Source organism: Nematostella vectensis, chromosome 6, assembly GCF_932526225.1.
Source record: "Nematostella vectensis chromosome 6, jaNemVect1.1, whole genome shotgun sequence".
NCBI lineage: Eukaryota > Metazoa > Cnidaria > Anthozoa > Actiniaria > Edwardsiidae > Nematostella > Nematostella vectensis.
In genome coordinates, this window is record NC_064039.1 from 7851126 (window position 1) to 7871278 (window position 20153).

At 38.2% G+C, this 20153-nt stretch overlaps 2 protein-coding genes across 3 annotated transcripts; one reads left to right on the plus strand and one right to left on the minus strand.

Moving 5' to 3' along the window:
- Window positions 1-2032: 2032 nt before the first annotated feature.
- LOC5518493 (lipase maturation factor 2) lies at window positions 2033-16705 on the minus strand. 2 transcript variants are annotated; one of them, XM_048729145.1, is made up of 19 exons: window positions 16574-16705; window positions 16370-16420; window positions 15501-15703; window positions 15111-15139; window positions 14560-14637; window positions 14248-14392; window positions 13895-13968; window positions 13244-13322; window positions 13033-13156; window positions 12638-12829; window positions 12082-12187; window positions 11665-11761; window positions 11273-11388; window positions 10552-10621; window positions 10156-10210; window positions 9455-9701; window positions 9114-9222; window positions 4952-5121; window positions 2033-4850 (listed from the first exon to the last, which is right to left on the minus strand). In XM_048729145.1, exons 1-19 carry the CDS (start codon window positions 16674-16676, stop codon window positions 4829-4831), a joined length of 2070 nt encoding a protein of 689 aa, XP_048585102.1. In that variant the 5' UTR covers window positions 16677-16705; the 3' UTR covers window positions 2033-4828. The 2 variants fall into 2 exon arrangements, with proteins under 2 accessions (XP_048585102.1, XP_048585101.1); XM_048729144.1 differs by having other exon boundaries at window positions 14248-14398.
- LOC5518418 (huntingtin-interacting protein K) lies at window positions 16639-20019 on the plus strand. The gene is made up of 5 exons (XM_001638391.3): window positions 16639-16774; window positions 17084-17234; window positions 18858-18913; window positions 19440-19491; window positions 19563-20019. The coding sequence occupies exons 2-5, from the start codon at window positions 17115-17117 to the stop codon at window positions 19656-19658; spliced, it is 324 nt and encodes a 107-aa protein (XP_001638441.1). The 5' UTR covers window positions 16639-16774; window positions 17084-17114; the 3' UTR covers window positions 19659-20019.
- The last annotated feature ends 134 nt before the right edge of the window (window positions 20020-20153 follow it).

A 20153-nucleotide genomic window follows, 5' to 3' on the forward strand; every position in this document is an offset into this window, starting at 1 on the left:
AAACACCAAATACTTTTTTTTTATCACTCTTTATTTCTCTTTTTAACATTCCATAAAACAATTCACATTAAACATTACAGCTTACAGTCTATATTACATTCCCTGCTAGCAGAGGCCTCTTTTCTCTGTATTTCGCTGGGCTGGGGTTCGCGAGGAAAAGATACCTCTGCCATGGGTCGCAAGTTCGTTTGATCAAACCGCCGTCCACGATCGTGGACGAGATCCAGAGCGCATGCCCCGTTCATTAATTACTGGCCACTATTTGAGCCCACAATGACTAGCGCATGCATGAAACGTATATCCGCTGCGGGATAATAAGCCCGCATTCGAAACGGCGTCCTCCGTAGAAATATCACGCGACGAATTATAAAAGAAACCATTCAATGCCTTATCTTCATTCAGAATTTTCTCTCTTTTGACTAACGAGTCAATCTTCCGTTTACAGGTTTTGCATATTCTTCTGGGAATAGCTGATCTAAGTTTACCAAAAAGTTTTGTAACATTTTCTTCGAATCCAACTGTGCGATATTTACATTGAAGAAACTCGCCTGCCCAGATGTCTTAATCCCACAAACAAGACAAAACTCGTCTTTGCTGCGTTTGTTGTTCAATCTTTTTAGTGACGTTTTAGGTGATTGAAATTGAACAGTTGTTTTCTTTTTTCGAAGAGGAGAACTAACCGGAGTTTGATTCATGATTTTCGACTAAACCCATGCAAAGCATATTTTAGCATATTGACAGCTTTCGCGCGATGGTACGGGTTTTGGCACGTCGGTCGCTTATTAACGCTCACGCATGCGCAACAGAAACAGTTTCGATCCATGGCAGAGGTATCTTTTCCTCGCGAACTCCAGCCCAGCGAAATACAGAGAAAAGAGGCCTCTGCTAGCAGGGAATATATTACATTACTTTACAGATACATTACACTTTCTTCTTCCCTTTCACAAGAGGCCAGTTTCTCCCACTTTTTCAAGTGGGTTATTACATTATTTTTCTGTTTACTGATATGACTTTCAATTTTGTAAACTCTATAAACTAGTGATCTGAAAAATTGAACATTTGGAAGTATTTTCTTTTTTCTACAAAGGTATATGCATTGCTTTGCTATTAGTATTAGATGGTTAATGATCATGAAATCATTTATACCAGAATCCCAGAGACCAAAATGAATATACTGATCTGCTAACAAGGAATCATCAGAGCATAAATGACACTGTTCCATCCATTTTATGACTTCAAGCCAAAAAAGGCGCACATATTTACAGTGGCAAAAAAGATGTTCTAGAGTCTCGTCTTCAGCCTCGCAAAAAGAACAGACGGGCGAGTTCACAATACCGATCTTAAATAACTTCTTATTAGTGGAGAGAATACAATGTAAAATCTTGAACTGAAACGCACGTGAATATGTATCGCAACACGGAAGGGCAGCATGTAAATCTCTTCCCAGTCAAAATCGTTCTCAGGATAGTCAAGATTATCACCTTGTCTGTGCTGTGGGTGTCACCAGCATTTTAGAGATATTATGATTGTACACTAATTTGGCAGTAATATCTAATGCATTTATCCATTTATTGCTAAGATATAAGGCTGGGATTGGGCCCTCTTGAATAACAAGTAGCTCTTTAAAAATCTGACCCTTTATCATACAAGTCCTCTTTTTCGGTATTGCATTTAATAGGCCAATCCATTTGAGGAAATCACCTGACCTTAATCCTCTAGCCTGAAGGTCATTCCATGTTACACCTTTTGCTTTTCATTACCGAGAAATACGCATTCATTTTAGCCAGAATTACAAACATTTACGCCGATGTACTGTCATTTAAGCGAAAGTAAAATCATTTGAACTAAAAGGAAATACATTAACGAACTTTACATAAATGAGTGCACACAATTGCATTTTCTTCACATTCATTTACACTATTCGACAACCAGGAATAAAAAATGTATTTTCATTTGCGCGTTGATACATAACAATAACACAAACAAAATATCAATAATACGAGAACTCGCAATCAATACAGTAAACGAAACATTCATTAACATTTTTATTACAGCAAGTGCAAACAATAGTATTTTGTGAAAGTCATTTGCGTGCTTCTTACAAACGTTAGCGCCTCCGTACAAACAATAAGCCCTTTATGACAAACAATATCCTAAAATAATTATTGAATTACTTATCGTTTATTTGTGCCCTAATAATGCACATACATGCAAAATAAATGATAATAGTTGTCCCGTACTTTTCCATATATCTACAACTCTATGGATACCTAATTGTATATATTCCTTATAATAACAAGATTGTTTCTGAACACAGTTCTCTTCATTATTCCAGATCACTTGCTCTAAAGCTTCTTCCTGTGTCAACTTCCTGTCTATTAAGTTTTGACCATACCTCTAAACTCTGTAAATAAAAGTGTGGGACTGTGGGATATTCCTTACTGGGAGTTGAAATATGAAACCTACAGCTTAAGATGTATGCACCGCCAACAAGAGCTAGAAAAAGGTTTAAACGCGTTTTCCAGTCAGCATTATCTTCTTCGTCCAAATATCTTTTTAACATCACCACTTTCTGAGACATCATTAAGATTTTCAAATCTGTCATTTTAAGGCCACCATTCTTATATTCTCCAACAAGAGCCCGTCTTTTGACCTTGTCGTTCCCATTCCAAATAAACTGATATATTATGCTATTTACTTCCTTAATGAAATCCTCATGTAACGATAAAAGAAAGGCACTATGAAGGCATTTTAATGCCTTAAAAGGTATAACAAAAGATTTCACCACCTGTATCCGCCCCAAGAGTGTTAGATTTCTCCATTTCCAGACACAAATGGATTTTTTTAAGGATTCAAGAGTGCCATCAAAATTTAACTTATATGACCGTTATTGATCGTAGGTGAAGTAAACACCTAAAATCTTCATTGGTTTATCTAAATGTTTCACATCTATTATAAGCCTGTTAAAACCTAGTGGGTCTCCCAAGTTAAGCGCATCTAACTTATCCTTATTTACCTTTAAACCTGAGCAAACACTAAACTGCTCCAGAAGATCCATAAGAGAGTTATACGAGGCTACATCTTTAACAAAAACTATCATATCATCTGCATACAAAGTGCACTTAATATGTTCATCCTCAATGTCAAAGCCTAATGTCGTCCTTGTGCCGTATATTTATTGCCAAGATTCCAAAGCCAGAATAAGCAGATATGGCGATAAAGGGTCGCCTCTTGACGTACACCTCTTTCTAGGTCAAGCATAGCCGAGGAAAACCCATTATTCATTATACAACTTTGGATGTTGCGGTAAAACGTTTTCACCCAACTAACAAAGGAGGACCCAAAATTAAAAGCTTTTAAAGCCCCTGTAAGAAAGCTCCAATCCAATGAATCAAATGTCTTTTCAAAATCAATTGCTACCAATAAACCAGATATTTTTTTGTCTTTAGTGTAAAACATTATATCGTCAATAACTCTTACACTGTCAAATAACTTTCTTCTCTTTACATACGCAGTTTGATTTGAATGTATGATTAACGGAAGTATCGGTTCTATACGTTTGGCTAACACCTTTGAAGCGATTTTAACATCTACATTTAATAAAGAAATTGGTCTCCAGTTTGGAATAAACGTTCTGTCCCTATCCTTAAGCTTTTATCCCTAAGCTTTAATACAGCCTGTTTCTGGGATGTGGATATCTCTCCATGCCTATATGAATAATTTAGACACCAAAAGGCCTTGTAAAACTCAATTTATAAACCATCCATACCAGGGGATCGACCATTATCAAATGTGTTCAAAACATGCAAACACTCGTTATTCGAAATTTCACCTTCACATTTTTCCTTGAGTGATTCAGGAATTTTAAAAATGTTGGGATTAAGCAGAAATTTTTTCTTAAAAGAGTCCTGCAGGGGCGATGACGACTTTTTATAGAGAGACGGATAAAACTTGTTCAACTCCGCCATAATTTTTTCAGAATCCTCTGTTGTTTCCTCTTCTGTTACATGAATTTCCCTTATAACAGATTTATCATAATTAGTTTTTTCCAGTTGTAAAAAGTATTTCTTTTTTTCACCCTGTTCAAACCACTGAGCCCGTGACCGTATGATCTGACCCTGGGCAATATACTCATAGTGAGACTCATATTCTATCCTTGCTGATTTCAACTCTATCAGATTTTCCTTTGAAGGGTTTTCCGCGCATTTCTTTTCTAAATCGTTCAATCTTTTTTCCAGCTCTTCACTAAGTGATCGACACCAAAGACGCTTAAATACGGTCAGAGAACACGCAAAATGTAAACATAAACACAATATTAAACTACTTTTTCTTCTTTTCAGCAAGTTATTTTATTGTGGCTACCAGTGAACCAGGGACCCCTAAAATAAAACCGTGAAATTAAACTCTAACACACTAACGCATTAATATATCTGGATATAATACATTTTATTTGCGGGTAGAACCTTATTTCATTTTATTATATTTGCAGACGATCCTTATAGGGCAGAAGTTCAAACGTCGTCTTATCCATGAGCAGCCATTCAATGCAAATGCATGCAAATAATTCAAGTCGATTGCTTTATCTTCATAATAATAGCCCCTTGGCTGCAAAAATGTAGGTCCTATTTTTAAAGGAATATTCTAATCCTGTGCTTTTTCCATATACTTTTCCATAACTATGACTGCACCCCCGCCCTCCTTTCCTCGGCTAACCCTGGGTACGCGCCTAAATACGACGTTTGAGCTTGGCCTAAGGTACCATGGCTAGGTAATGGAAGCATCACCAAAGCATTACATGCTTTATTTTCTAAAATAATTCGGTTTTGGGTCACCAGGTGGAATCTCTTTTTCTGTAATAGAAAAAAAAAGAGAAAAGAGATTAGAAGTCTGACAAACGTACGGACAGAGATACGTTCGAACAGGTGGACGGACAAACAGACAGACATCTAACCTGTTAGGTGTTATAGGGGCATCAAGTGAGGCATGCGCAATGCTCATGAACATCCCACATGTCAAGAGAGCGAGGATAAACACAAGTGGGTCCATGGTGCGGACAACAAACCGGAAGTGCTTGACGATCCTGTACAACCGACCATTGGGATGCTCGGGCCACGGGTTACCCTACCATAAAAAAAGAGAAGTATAAGCGAATATTTGCGAACACAAAGATTCGCGAACGATAAACTGCGAACTTTAATCTCGCGAGGTTTAACAGATATGGAGAAAATATTCTTTGAGAAAAAGTAACTAACGAATCTAATACATTATTTTCCGTTTTTTTATTATTATCTTATTACTCGGGCTTCCTGTGGAATGCCTCCTTATGTCGAACCATTCATACTTAAACATACGGACATAACAGTGCGCGTTCCTATGTTGTTATGTCGTTATGACACTAGTGTGCACCAGGCATAAGTATCACCTGTTAATTTGAATATTTGATAATAAAAAAAATGACCGAAAAGTTGCCCATAGTTGCAAATGATATATAAAGGCACACTCTCAGACCCTGCCCCCTAAGGCAAACTTGCAATAGAGCTAGCCACCATGCGTATAGATCCGCCGGGTTGCGGTTTATGTCCAAAGACAACCTAAATTCCACAATTTCACATTTAACACTTTCACAATATGTTTTATATATTGATGGCCTCCTCCCCCCCCCCGGGTTGGCGCCCCCTTAAAGAAAATCTTGCCCCCCCCCCTGTATATAGCATACTTTTTATAGCTTTATTGTGTTATCCTGTTTTTAATATACCATTTCAATTATAAATCTTGCTTGTTGTATCTGGCCTGCAGTTCAGGTTGAGAGTACATCACCAAAACATTCCGGGGAGTAGCCAGGATTTGCAAAGGGGGTTTGAGTACCAGGAAATTCCAAGCGGAGGGGGTTTCTAGCTGGAAATTCCGAGGATAAGGGGGGTATTGAAGACACCTTGAATTCCAGGAGTTAAAGGCCCATAAGCAACCAAGCCTACGTCAGATCGAGGCTCTATTTTAGCGCTGCGCTAAAATATTTGATCTATCGTGCCAATTTTTCCCCTAGTTTTGATACAATATCCAAAATTTCTTAATAATCTCCTTTACCTCAATTAACATATATTTTTCAGGCAGTAAGTTTGGGCGATAGATGATATTAGCAAGCCCAATCTGAAGCCCATGGTCGGTTCTTTATCAAAGCAAGTATTTTTTTCATGAGAATTCAAATTTTTGAGAAGTTACCTATCTTAAATAATGTCAAATTGGAGCGTAGAGATAAGAGCGTAACCTTCGTTACCACATTTTTTTCAATGATCAAAAATAATCAGTGGATTGTGAACTTTACAGGTTTTACAACTGACAGGTGTGAACGCAATACAATATAGATATTTCTGCTAAGCGTGAATTCGAAGATGTGACAGCAACAGATTGTTTAAAAAATAACCTCCGTTACCCTGTGTTACCGCATAACCTCCGTTACCGCGTGTTTCATGATCTTCAGCTTCTGGTCAAACAAGTCAGCTTTTGTTTAAAAAATAACCTCCGTTACCCTGTGTTACCGCATAACCTCCGTTACCGCGTGTTTCATGATCTTCAGCTTCTGGTCAAACAAGTCAGCTTTTCTTAACCTTAGTGGAATGTTTAGAGCCTACAAATATATTTTAAACATTAGTTTGAGTTTTTTGGGCTCTTTTCAGTTAGTTCGAGGCTCATTTGCGTCCAGCAAAAAAAAAATATAGTACTTCCATCAAGGTCGAGTTTACTGCTCGCAAATGACACTCGCAATTACATTTCTAGATAATAGAAATTTCTCTCGGTCAATGTCCAGCTGCTCCCAGCTCAGTGATGATAATTACTTTGTCACACGCCTCCCTGACCTTATCAAACAATCACGAGCCATTTCTAGAACTCGCCAATACACTACCTCATCCTCAGGCAAGTTCTCCTGCTCATCCATCGACCCGACAAAGTATTTAAAATAATACAACCAAACTAAGGGTCATGTCTCTAAATGCTCGTAGCCTAAAGAGTCAATCCAAACGCCTTGAATTAAGTAGCCTTATTGGTCTTTATAAGCCTGATATTATTAACGTCAATGAGACACATATAGATAACTCTGTCAACTGAGCCGAAATTCTTGACCATGGATAATCAATTTTCCGTGAAGATAGGGATATCCATGGGGGCGGGGTCTTGACTGCCTTCTCAAGTAATCTGATTGTATCACATGACAAGCACTTGAGTAGTGATTATGAGGATATCTGGTCAAAGATAGAGGTGGCGGACAACCTAACCTTGATGTCAAGCCCTTAGAAGCCCTTGACTTTACACTATGTAATCTTGTTCAGAGATCTTCAACCTGCCGAGTCTGATGAAACCTGTCTGATGAAAACTACTCTGTTTTACCAAATCCCGCTTATGGACTTGAAGTTAATCACAAAAAGTTGGACATTGTCAAAATGGCACTAACACGACATGTTAGGAAACCCACAAGGGGTATAACCGTCCTTGACCTAGTTCTTACTACTAATCAAGATCTGATTGACAATTTAAAAATTGAAAGCGGAATGAGTGACCACGACCTTGCCCTATTTGATGACAACCTTAAACCAAAAGTTAACAAAAGGCGCCTAGGAGAGTCTTCATGTTCAAAAGAGGTGACATGAACGCTGCCAAGAAAGATCTGAGAGATCGCTTCGAGGAATATCTCAATTCCGATGAAGCCACTATTAGTTCAGTAGACGAGAAATATTACTTTTTTACAGCATCAATTTAGGAAGTTATGGATAATCACATCCCCAAAAAGAACATTTCCGGTAGATGGAATTTACCCTGGATGACTAGTGCGATAAGACCTATGATCATGCAGAACACAATCCCACGTGCTACTTTCTAACCATCAGATTAAATTCGTTGTTTCCCATTACCCTGTTGTCCCGTTGTCGTACAAATAACGACCGCTACATGTTAACGGAATCCATCGTGCGTTGCCTTTGGAATACACAATAAAAATATGGTGGAGCAGGCCCGTACCAAGGGGGGGGGGTGGTTGTGTGCCCCCCCCCCCCCCCCCCCCCCACACACACACACAAACACACAATGGTCGAAAGTCCACGGTTCTCAATAGAAGTGCTTTTTGTAAACAAAACTATAAAGCATAAGCTTATCCCCCCCCCCCCCCCCCCGGGAAAAATTAGGTCCATTTTTTTCGGATTTCGCACCCCTCCCAAGAAAAATCCTGGGTACGGGCCTGTGGAGTCTTGCATCAAAACGCCTGTCACGCGTGAACGTATTACCCAACATGCCGGCCATGTGTGGCATTGGTGTGGCAGTTTGCACACCATCCCAACTCCGGCCCAGGGCTCCGCCAATACTACTGGCCCAGCAACCCTGGCGCGTGCTATTGCAGTTTGCATAGTGCAGCTGAAGGAATAAAAGCAAGTGTCCTCCAAAACGGTTCATTCATCAATATCTAATATATCCAGCATCTTGTACAACTACTTCGGTAAACTATGATAATAAATGCTTTCAAAAATTGCACAATCATTTGAATTATTAATAAGCTACTTTAAGTGCAAGCAAGATATGCGTTTTATATTTGTATAAGCTTATATTTACATTATAAGCCAGATAACAAGAGGAAAAGCACTTTATTTCCACGTCTAATAAAGTTGCAAGGTAAAGACGTGTAGCCAAAATTGTTTTCTCTAACGCATATTTACGCGAGCTCGCGCAATACTCCTTATATGGCGATCATTTCGCGCCAACTCCAGATTTATCCGTGAGGGGATAAGTAGGTGTTTTTCAGACTGGTATATTCAAGGGGCTTTAAAGAATCGGGGATAATGGGAAATCGGGACTCTTCCAGTATAGAATATATTAAAAATCGATTAATGAGCCGTTTTGGAGGATTTCGGTTTTATTTCTTCAGATGTACTTTAAAGAAGGATGGTTGTCTATCTCCAATATCAACAGGTGGTCTCGGTCCTTCCAAACTTTTGGCAGTGGTTTGTCTGCAACTGGGATGGCGAATATTCCAATAGATTTTACCGGCTTCACATACCTTTTTTGACAATCAACCATGAGCCTCTATTACGAGAACAAACCCCACCTACCCCGGTTTTGGTTTCTCTTACCGTGGCGTAACCGAAGTGATTGAGCCACGTGATGAGGGTCGGTTCGTCTTTGCTCACGACAGGCAGGTAGTTGTCGACGTATTTTCGAGTCCACCAAGACTTAATAAGCCTGATAAAAAGAAACACAGACTAAGGGTATTGCCCAACACTTCTATTTGATCGCAAAAGGGATCGCGGAGGGGAATTTCAAACACTATAAGAGAAGTTCATTTATTCAAAAATGTGAATTTAATCAATGTTCATTCGCGTTGAGCCGATAATTCTACCAACACGACATACAAACAACACACAAGAACAGGCAAACTGAGGAGACATGACACATAACAAAATCAGTTCCTTACTTTGAATTGCGATAGGCATCGAATAGCCCGCTTGTGTTTCCAGGAAGCTTGGTGTAGTGGTACGTGTACAGGCTAGCCCGTATGTAGCGGGGAGGGTCGCCCTTGAATGGGTTGCGGTCCAGTAAGTCCAGCACCTCTTGCTGGCCATGTAATAGACGGTATACCATGTGTACAAACCAAGGATTATGGTTATAGCTGCCGAGGGCTGCAAACCACATTTGCCAGTCAACGCGGGGCTGGTGAGGAGCTAAATGGGAGAAAGACTGTATTAGCAAGAAAGCGCATGATGTCCGCCATACTTATTATCAACACATCGAGAAAATTCTCCTTGTTACCTAGCACCGTCTTGGAAGGCAACCAAACAAGCACACTTAAGGGTGGCTACAAATGCCTAAGGGGGGGGAGGCACCAACAGCAATCAAAGCCTCGCCATCTTACACTCCCGCACCATTATACAGTTCCATCGGCAAGCAAGCAACTGAGATAACTTGATCTAATTATCCAAGTACGACACTTCAATCCCAGATGGTTATTTTTTTTCTTATAGTCTTTCACTCAACCAAGAAGTCCAAAAGTATTTCAACAGAGAGCGGTCAGTTGGCAGGGGTTGCTATGTAATACAGCCTAATCTTAATCTTCAATCTGCTGTTACCTTACAAGGTTAACTGACATTACAGTTATAATAGTTAAAGGAACCATACCAACAACAGGTAACGGTCGGTTGACATCACCCGGCTTGTACAAGAACTTGTACTCCTGTCAGACAAGCAACATTTTTATAGAGGTAGAAACAATATAGAAACGGTCTATTTCGCACAGTGTGCCGCCTTTGGGACATATATATTAAAATATATATTAAAATACAAAATATATATATTAAAATACAAAAATATCAATACATCTCTTTGAGCAGAAAAGCAGGAATATTGCAGTACTATGCTGTTGTAAATGGTTTGGAGTGCTTTAGGCCAATTTTGTTTGTGTGCGGGCTAATTCGGCTTGACAAATTCAAAGCTTGTTTCGTTTTGATTGTGGCTAAATAAAACAATTGCTAGTTTAAAAAGATTATCCATATGTCTAGCGTGGCAAATAGATACCGTCCAGGGTCCTTCCAAACTGTGACTGCCTTCAACCACAACTTCAGGTCTACCACCAACACCAGTCATCCTGCAAAAAGAATACAACACGGGAAAAACGTTAGAGTAATTTAACAAAAAATCGATGGAAATTAATTAAAAAAGGCAATGTCTCAAAACCTGGCCTAACAATGAAACGAATCACCCAGTCATCTTAAAGCAGAATAAAACTAAATCTGTCGCTTTCCATTGTCTTTGGTTTACAACGTAGGTTTGTCAGAGAGAGCTTACAGAAACCAGTTCTAATTGTATTGTCCAAGAGTTTACTTGTTTCCTATACAGGGCCGTAGCAAAGCTCCTTGAAACTATCGTAGCTTTGGCAGAGAGAGCTTACTGACCCAGTTCTAATTGTGCAAGAGGTTTATGTTTCCGTAGCAGGCTTTTGTTTTAGTATCAGTATTCATAGCCCGAGTGTCAGGCCTTTTAATCGTTCCCTATAAAGTATATACCGGGAAGCGATAAAAAGTTTTATTTTTCCTCTCCGACTTTTGAAAAATAAAATTGCCTGATACTCGGGCTACGGTATTCAAAACCTGGGTAATTCAAACTTCTTTGTTACTCGAACAATTTCTATACATGCAAATTTGTATACATGCCAATACATTTTTAACCTGTAAACTCAAAAACTTGAGCACCCTCCTGCTTCCCCACCATGGATGTATGGCTAATGGATGATAGTCACCTTCTAAAAAGACCATATGCATTAACAAGCTCCAGAAAGTCTGTCTGCTGTTTCCACCTCTTGATGACAGGCCACACTTGTTGCTGAGTGTTATAGTCAATGTCCGTGTAGGGTACCTACACACCACAAAAGTACACTTTACATCCGACGCAGAACCCTCTGTTACCCTAAGCCTTGATAACCCAAATCCTTAGTAACAGAACCTTTCAAAGCCTGGGAAATCTGAACCCTTGTCAACCCAAACCTTAGGTTAACCGAACCTTGCTAACCCCAAACCTCTAAAATCCGATTTTGTGTTTTTTTTTTACTAAAAACCCCATTCAGCTGGCGCAAATACCTTAATACCAATCCTCATCACAAATAAGCAGTTCAATTCTAGAGTAAAACCTCACCAGACTGATGGCAAACATGCCCAGCGCCGCAAATGAAAAGACCGCCCACTGCAACAAGGACCATATCTTTGCCAAGATGCCTCTCTCAAGAATACACCTGGAACATACAAAAAGCTGATTTACACATAAACCTCACAAGGCTGTACTCCTCTTAGCCATCAGAAGCAAGAAATTTTGCCATGCATAGTAGAAACTCATAAAGCTCATAAGACTGCACTGTGATGTAGACTTGATTTAATTGTTTGACATTAAATTGATTTGTATATTTTTTTGAAACCCCCCTAAATTCAGCCTACTACAGGCCTGATGAATAATGTGCGTTAAAAAAAGAAAAATATTAAAAACCAATTTTGAGAACACACGCAGTGAAACTTGACAGTCATCAAGACAGACATTGACAGCTCACTACCTTCATACCCTATAAGTGCTGCTACAATTTCCACACACAGGGAACCCAGGCCGATCCAAATGGTAATTGGTGTAACCATTGAGATGGCAGTGAAAAAATCACGCTTGCTGAAGGCTGTATCATAAAAAGGTATATGCATGATAAAAATGCCAGACACAGACCCGTACCACCCAAAGAGCCTGGGGGCTGCATCCCACCCCTTCCCCAAGTTTAAACTGATATTATAAGAAAAAGACCAGTTAGCCCCCCCCCCCCTCCCCAAATTTAAACTGATATTATAAGAAAAAGACCAATTAGCCCCCCCTCCCCAAGTTTTAACTAATATTATAAGAAAAAGACCAGTTAGCCCCTCCACTTCCCAAAGTTTTTTAATGTCTCAGCATCATTCTTCCCGGTATTTTGAAGACTGGTTTTGTCCTGCATTTGGACCATTATAATGTAAGGCAATAGTACACAATGTACAAGGAACAAGAGGCCCTTTAAGGAGACATATTTCCAGATTTTGGAGTAGACACATAAAGAAATCACAGTAGTTAAAACTTGAAGTCCAAATCTTATACTTACTTATCTTGGAGTGAATTATCTGTTTAGATGAGAACCGCAGATCAAAAAGCAGCAATGTCCAGTATGCAACTGTACCAATAGTAACCATAAATGCACATTTTCGTAGGTATCTTTTAACCCTGCTGCATGGTGGCATAGCAAAACCAACAGACTTTTCAGCTTCTTCAAACACTGGCTCTGGTTCTCTGTCAACTTTAGAGAGATATAGAGCATTCTTTAGAAATTGACCAACATGCACTGCTTTTACATCTATATTTTTATGCCAGCAAAACCCAAGACAAACCTATATAACATAGGTAAAATATTTGTTGGGTATATTTTTGTTAACTTATTTCTTTGTTTCACATTAATCTAATGAAATGTGAAAATTCATCCAATAAGGTATTTCTACTTACCTAGCCATGTGGGGAAGATAAACTTGATGTGTTCATCATCCAGAATAGAGAAGCATGCCAGAACTGCCAGCAAGTTGAAGAAGTTGTAATTGCCAGTTAAAATAATCAACAACTGAAAAAATATCTGGGAAAAAGTAAAATAAAAAATATAAATCACCAGCGGAATAAGTAAAAACAACAATATGACAAAAAATAAATAAAGAAAATATACCTGGGCATAAAATGAGAATATTCTCAGCGACCGGACAGGGGCGAAGAACAATATGCTTAATACAATAAGGATCACATACCTAGAAAACAGTTAAAAATGATAAAAAAAATCTTCATGGTATACACTACATACTGGGGTACCCTAGAAAAAAATGAGTATAGCATGCTGCAAGTTGGTAAGTTCAAAAAAGCATTAAAACAAGAAAATTGAAATATATTAAATGTAACATGTATTTAATGTATTAAATGTAACTCTTCCACTCTAGAAAATGATCATTTTATATTTTTATATGATTAAAAAAAAAAACACAATGACTGCTGCTGCATGACTGGTCCCACTTGGCATGGGAGGAGTTTTGCAACAGACATTTTGCATGAACAGAAGTTCATGGTTAGATGGTTCTTGTGATCTGCATTTATTTTGCAAGGGATCCACCATAGTAACAAACTACACCAGCCAAATGGGTTACAGATGTAAGAAGCAGACCCAGGATTTCTCTGAGGAGGGACACTACCAAGAAGACTAGGAGGCATAAATAAATAAAATGTATAGCAGGAGGTAAATCTGTGCTTCCTCTCAAATTCCTGTCCATAGAGGAGCAATAGCTCTCAGGGGAACCTCCCAGGATCTGCCGCAGTAGTTGATACTCACGTTAGCACAACACTCAGTCTCTGGAACCATTTAGGTAATTGGTGAGCATACCATGCAAGAGGGGTGGGAATACACTGCAAATAAACATAATATTTTCTATTATCGTGGGTGTATTTTTGGCATTTTGCAATTGGTTAACAAAATACAACTTTTCAGCAATCCGTTCTGCAGTTTTTTACTTGTTTTGCACCTTAAAATGTGTAGTGCAATCTGAAACAAAAGTCTTCCTGGTAGACTAGTGAAATAGAATATAACTTCAACTGACTTAAGGCATACATAAAGTCTGAGTCAAAACATGAATCAAGAAGAAAAAAATGAACTTTCGTCAAAGAGCATTCAAAACTATCGTGTACCTGAGATTCATAGTGCCAGTCTAATGCTGTCAAATTCCACCAAGTATCACACTCGCTGTTGAGCTTCACAACACCAGAACAGAACATCAACCGGAATACCAGCCACTTGACAAGCCACAGATTGATGCTATCATGATGTCTAGAGCTGGCTCTAGATGGTGGAAAAGAGAGTAGAGTTGAGATCATTACCCTTATATATGAGAGCATATGTACTGTTAAGTACAGCTATTTTTTTTTTTTTACAAAAGGTGAGTTTTAGCAAATATTTTAATAGTAGTATTGAAATTAATATAACGGGCAATGATAACTTACTTTTCTTGTCTTGAGAGAAACATTGTAAATGGTGCAACAAGAATGGCAAGGAATCCCATCTCAAGCAGCAGAATATCCCTGGCGAAAGAACATTATAAATAATGTTACTTTAATTACTTTATGATTGAAAATATATTGCTAAAAAAAGTTGATACTCGTATGATGGTCAAAAAAGTTAATTTACAGGGCTCTCAGGCAGTGGACTACTGTATTTTCCTTAATTTTCCTATCACCTTTAGTTTTACTAACTTTGGCAATTCTTACAGTGGCCATGCACCTTGGCCACCAAAATTGATATTATCAAAATGTTGCATTTTATAACTGGGCAACCACAGTTATCCCAATAGTGATCTTTAGGATAGAGAATTTAATTTTATAGGTATCACATTCTAGCTAGCAGTGGTACATAATTTTCTTTCATTAATTATGGTTAAATCCCTCACACAGACTTGGTAAGGAATATACTTTTTATTATTTTTTTAATTGGATGCCTTGATGGAGGGTTATTTTATTTAGATATCACATCCCTTAAACATATCCTCAGAGCTTACCATTGAAACCAGAGAAATGTCTGGCCAACCTGAAATTATTATATGGAAATATAAGAAAAAAATAATAATGTTAATGTTAATGGTGTATGTATAACAAGCAACATAGTGAGTGAGTAAGTGAGTGAGGGAGTGAGCGAGTGAGCGAGTGAGTGAGTGAGTGAGTGAGTGAGTGAGTGAGTGAGTGAGTGAGTGAGTGAGTGAGTGAGTGAGTGAGTGAGTGAGTGAGTGAGTGAGTGAGTGAGTGAGTGAGTGAGTGAGTGAGTGAGTGAGTGAGTGAGTGAGTGAGTGAGTGAGTGAGTGAGTGAGTGGGTGAGTGAGTGAGTGAGTGAGTGGGTGAGTGAGTGGGTGGGTGGCTGGGTGGGTGGCTGGGTGGTTAAGATCTTGTGTTACCTGGTAAAGTGAGTAGTAGAGATACCAAAGGATTACAAATGTTCCTGAGTCCCTCCAAGAGTCCATTGACATGGCAAGAAGAGATACAAAGATCCCGGTGATTGCCAGCAATTCCATACCAGTCTCAGTGTCAAGTCCAAGGTTGGGCATGTACCACAGTAGGGTAGGTCTAGCTCGGAAATCTTCCCAAGTTGAGACACCACCTGTAAATTAAAATGTGCATAGCCTATTTATTCAGAAAACTAAAAAAATATTCCAGCATCAATTGTTATACCTCTGGACTTCAGCCATATAAGTCGGGTGAACTGATCGTAATACTTTTTGGGGGTTTGGCAATTTTTTTAGTCTAAATGTAGGGGGTATTAGTATATATAGAGGGAATAGATATTTTAGGTTAAAAGAAAAACAGGTGTCATTGAAAATTGTCACTGAAAATTGGTGCTTATGCCCTTTTATTGTTATCATAGTAAGAGGAAAAATTGGAATACTACATTTTCAAGTGGCTGTGAAAACAGCCTTTATTTTAAGTTTGCAAAAACATGGCATTCTGATTTAGAACATGCAAATTTTATCTTGTTTTTTTCTCTGATTGGTTAAAATGTAACAATTAAATTATAAAAAAACAGCAGTCTATCAGCGACAAAAGTGCAAGTTTTGAAAGTTGGCTTTTCATGGTCGCTTCAATACAGTGGTCAAAGTTGAGCAAAGAGATGCCAGTACAGATAAATTATTTAAATTACAATAAAATAACACATGGATTAAAAACATGAGCCCTAACTTGGGATACCTGTGGCCATGCTAGAACAAAAAGCCATTCATTCATTGTTATAAATAAGCTATACCGTAAATAATATTTCCATTGAACTCACCACTTTGCAGAGCAAGCCTCGCCGGCAATATCCCATTTCTGCCATAAAGTCCTGAGAACAAAAAATACAGCAGATGTTCGTGAGAAATGGCACACTTCTTATTGAACACTTGAAAATGTGATGGATTTTTTTAGTTGAGCTGCAAGTCAAGACTACTTATGCTGGGGAAAAATACTAGCAAAGGCTGAATTTTTTAGGGTTTACCTGGAATCTGTATGTAGAGCGAAGCAAATGCAAATAAATAAATGGCAGAAAGGCCCCATAAAAACACTCTTCGAACAAGAATCTGCTTGCCGTGTCCCGCCATTATGGGGCTCAGCTGAATATCGCGGGCGCAGAAACAAACTCTCTTAGGACCCTCGCCCCGGCCCCCTAAAACATCAAGAGGAAGAAAATTGATCAAATGTAATGTATAACATTTTTATCAAATGTAGTTGCTTGGATGTTCTATCTTGAAGCACCAACATAAATCATCTTGACTTCTATATAAAATACATGCTTAGAAATAAGCTTGTAACGATTCACCTTCTTCAGTCTGCCCTGAAGAAGTCTTAGTAAAGAGGAAAAATTGGCAGAGTCGAATACCAGTTTTTGGTGTATTGTATTTATTTTTCTGGTTCACGATCACGACAATTTGGGCTTTTTGTATTTTATTTATCAATACATTACATGCTGAGGATTGCCTTGGGCAACCTGTGGACATCAATATTATAGGCCTGGGAGCTAGCCTAACGATTTCGACAAAATGGCGGATCCAGCTGAGCCGGCAGCTCCACAAAAACGACATGATCTACAGACTTCTGCAGACTTGGAACGAGTAACGGACTACGCCGAAGAGACAGAGATCACTGCTGATATAGGGACTGTAAGTACAATATGTTGAAAATTACGGGAATGGGTTGAACGGGAAAGAATAAGTACATAACTTACATTTTTTTAAAATAGCTAGTAACCATGTGCTGTCACATGGACTGCCGACCAACTGTCCAACCGACTATCCAACCCTCACAATTTCACCGGGCTTATTCCAACTGTGATGGGAAAAAGAGAAAACCCCTATTTAGCTGGATGTGGATATTTTAACAGTATTTCCCAATAAGTAGAACTCATCAGATGCAAATAATCTACCCTCTTTCAAATGATATACGGTTCGAATGGACAGCAAAAAACAGGTGTTTGTGTAGGTAAATCAAAGGAGTAATATTGGGGTTTTTGGTCTGCATTTGAAAAAAAAAAACCCTTAAAGCCGCATTGTTACCAGTTTACTTCCGGAGGTCCGACGGAAACCTCAACCGTTAAAAGACAAAAGAATCTATTATAATCCGAGAAATTCATCAGGCCATACGCTCTAAATTCATAGATCCGACGCGCGCACAAACATCCAATCAGAAAGAAGAAGATATAAGCCAGCGAAGTGCAACCCACATAAGCCCCACAAATTGTACAACATGTCGGATATGCTAATTACATTTGATTAATTGTACTTTATTGTATTGCTTACTTGTGTCTCTGACTCACCTGTAATCCAGCCTATACTGCGAAAGGTTGAAATAAACTCATTATTATTATTATTATTTTTATTATTATGAGGTTTGTGAATCTGGCTCGGCTTTATCTAAAATAAAGATGTTTATAGGGATTTTCCTGCGACTTGGGAAATAAAACACCATCACCTAACATGATGGATACTTGATTTGTTGTCCAAGCTGGGTGAAAATCTTGTAGAAAAGCTATTTATCTCAACTTCCAGTGATTTTAGTGTGGGGAAAAGTAGACTGAAAAACAGACCTGACTTTTAACTACAAGTTTTATCGGCAAACGTCAAGATTTAAAGCAATAAAACAAACGACATGTAATGAAGTAACCAAGGATAATATCAAACACAAGTTTAATGGTAGGACTTACACTGTTCTTGTACTTTTATGGTTTGTTTGCTTTTTGTTTTTCATTTCTTCGCAGATATTTTATGTCTTTTTCTGCAATTTGAGTCCCAACTCTACACTAAAAGTGGCTGGTCAAAGAAAACAGGACTAGCACTTTCTACGCTGACCGAAAAATGCTTATTTGCTTGTCCAGATTCGCAAAAAATATATCAAACCAATCTTTTTTGCTGTCAATTGCCGACTTTTTGTGGGACATTTGTGGTACCACATGGCTGTTATTGCATCATCTCTTTCCTGATTGGCTGTTCGTGCACGCGTGATTGAGTTGTCGGATCTATGAATTATTAATCACATCCTCAAAGAAACTTCCAATAAACACACTGCTTTCAATATTTTTAAATATTTTTCGCGTTTTCCGTTAAAAATACTCAGAGATTGTTACGTAATTGACCAGAAGTAAACTGGTGACAATGCGGCTTTAATAGTTATTTAAATACTCTTGCAATGCTTTCCACTGTAGGTGATAACGCAGGCATTTGGAGTGTCAGCTCTATAGGTTGTACACTGTCTGAATGATTGCTAATAGTAATCTTTTTATATCCAAGGCACTAAGTTTAGTGGAAGGACGTCATTTAAAAGAAAAGGCTGATCAAGCTCAGAGGTAAAGCTTTGGGTTTCTAGACAATAGACATTCCCACTTACCTGTTTGCACTATTCTATATGCCACGCCCACCCATTTAGCATACTAGATATTACATGCCACACTCATGACTACCCAATCAGCTTGCCGTAATTGAGTATCTCCCTTAAATAAGTGCCTACTCTGAATAAGCACCTTGCCTAAGAAAATAAGTATGATTAAATGCCTACCCAAAATAGGAGATTTACCTTAACAAGAATCCATAAATGACAGGAACTGCAAGTTGGAAGGGAAGTAACGAAAAATGATTCTACTACCTTCCACATTTTATATCATCGAAAGCATGTTTGTTGTGGGTCTGAGAGCATTTTTATTCCTTGTAATGTAAAAAGTGGAAATCTTATATGGCTGCCTTGGATAATTTTTTCCCTATTTTTTTTTATGTATTTTATTTCTCTTTAATGGGAAGAAATAGAGGGATTTTGAGTAATATGTATAATTGTTTAATTTGTTTCTTTCTTGTTAAACTGTATTGTCTCTTTTTTAGGGAAAAGGAACTTGCTAGAGTAGTTATCAAGAAAGAAGATGTTGATTTAATTGTAAGTGTACTTTTCACAGATAAGTTTTTCATGCCCAAGATATTGTTTGACTTTATCTGTCTGACTTGTAGGTTGACGAGATGGAGATCCAACGGCCTTTAGCTGAGCGCACTTTGAGAGAACACAAAGGGAGTGTTGTGGATGCACTTATCTCATTAACCAATTAGGAGAAGTGTGAATATTGCTCATTAGTAATTTCACAAGATGAAAAAGTCAAAGATGTTCATGTAAATAACAAGGGCACCATATTTAACATACAGATGGTGAATGAACGAGAGCAAACTACGCAATTAACCAGTTTTATTCTGGCAGGGATAATAAGCCTGCATACCCCAATGCAGCATGCAATATTATGCATGCATATAAGCACCAAACCAATTGCAGATTGATCATGTATTCAAGACAGAGCTGGAATAAAATTAATTATTTAGAGAAATTAAGAGATTGGTTCTTGTTTATTACTTACTTTTTTAAAGATAGTGCTGCATGTATTTATACCTATTAATAATAAAGTTGTGTTGGTGCAAATGGTTATTAATAAATGGCAGTTCTAAGCCCAAAAGGAACCATAGATCTTAATATTTCTACCAAATACAATTAAATATGTACATTTATTGATTACTATTTACTATTACCTAACAAAGTTGATCAATGCACAGTTT

Excerpts from the sequence above, each read along its gene's own strand:
- LOC5518418 (XM_001638391.3), top strand. The coding sequence starts at position 17,115 with ATGGCGGATCCAGCTGAGCCGGCAGCTCCACAAAAACGACATGATCTA. Across the intron at positions 17,235-18,857 it reads TCACTGCTGATATAGGGACT|GCACTAAGTTTAGTGGAAGG; the intron begins GTAAGTACAATA and ends TTTATATCCAAG. Across the intron at positions 19,492-19,562 it reads AAGAAGATGTTGATTTAATT|GTTGACGAGATGGAGATCCA; the intron begins GTAAGTGTACTT and ends TCTGACTTGTAG.
- LOC5518493 (XM_048729144.1), bottom strand. The coding sequence starts at position 16,676 with ATGGCGGGACACGGCAAGCAGATTCTTGTTCGAAGAGTGTTTTTATGG. Across the intron at positions 9,702-10,155 it reads CCGACCGTTACCTGTTGTTG|CTCCTCACCAGCCCCGCGTT; the intron begins GTATGGTTCCTT and ends TCTCCCATTTAG. Across the intron at positions 9,223-9,454 it reads GATGCCTATCGCAATTCAAA|GCTTATTAAGTCTTGGTGGA; the intron begins GTAAGGAACTGA and ends TCTTTTTATCAG.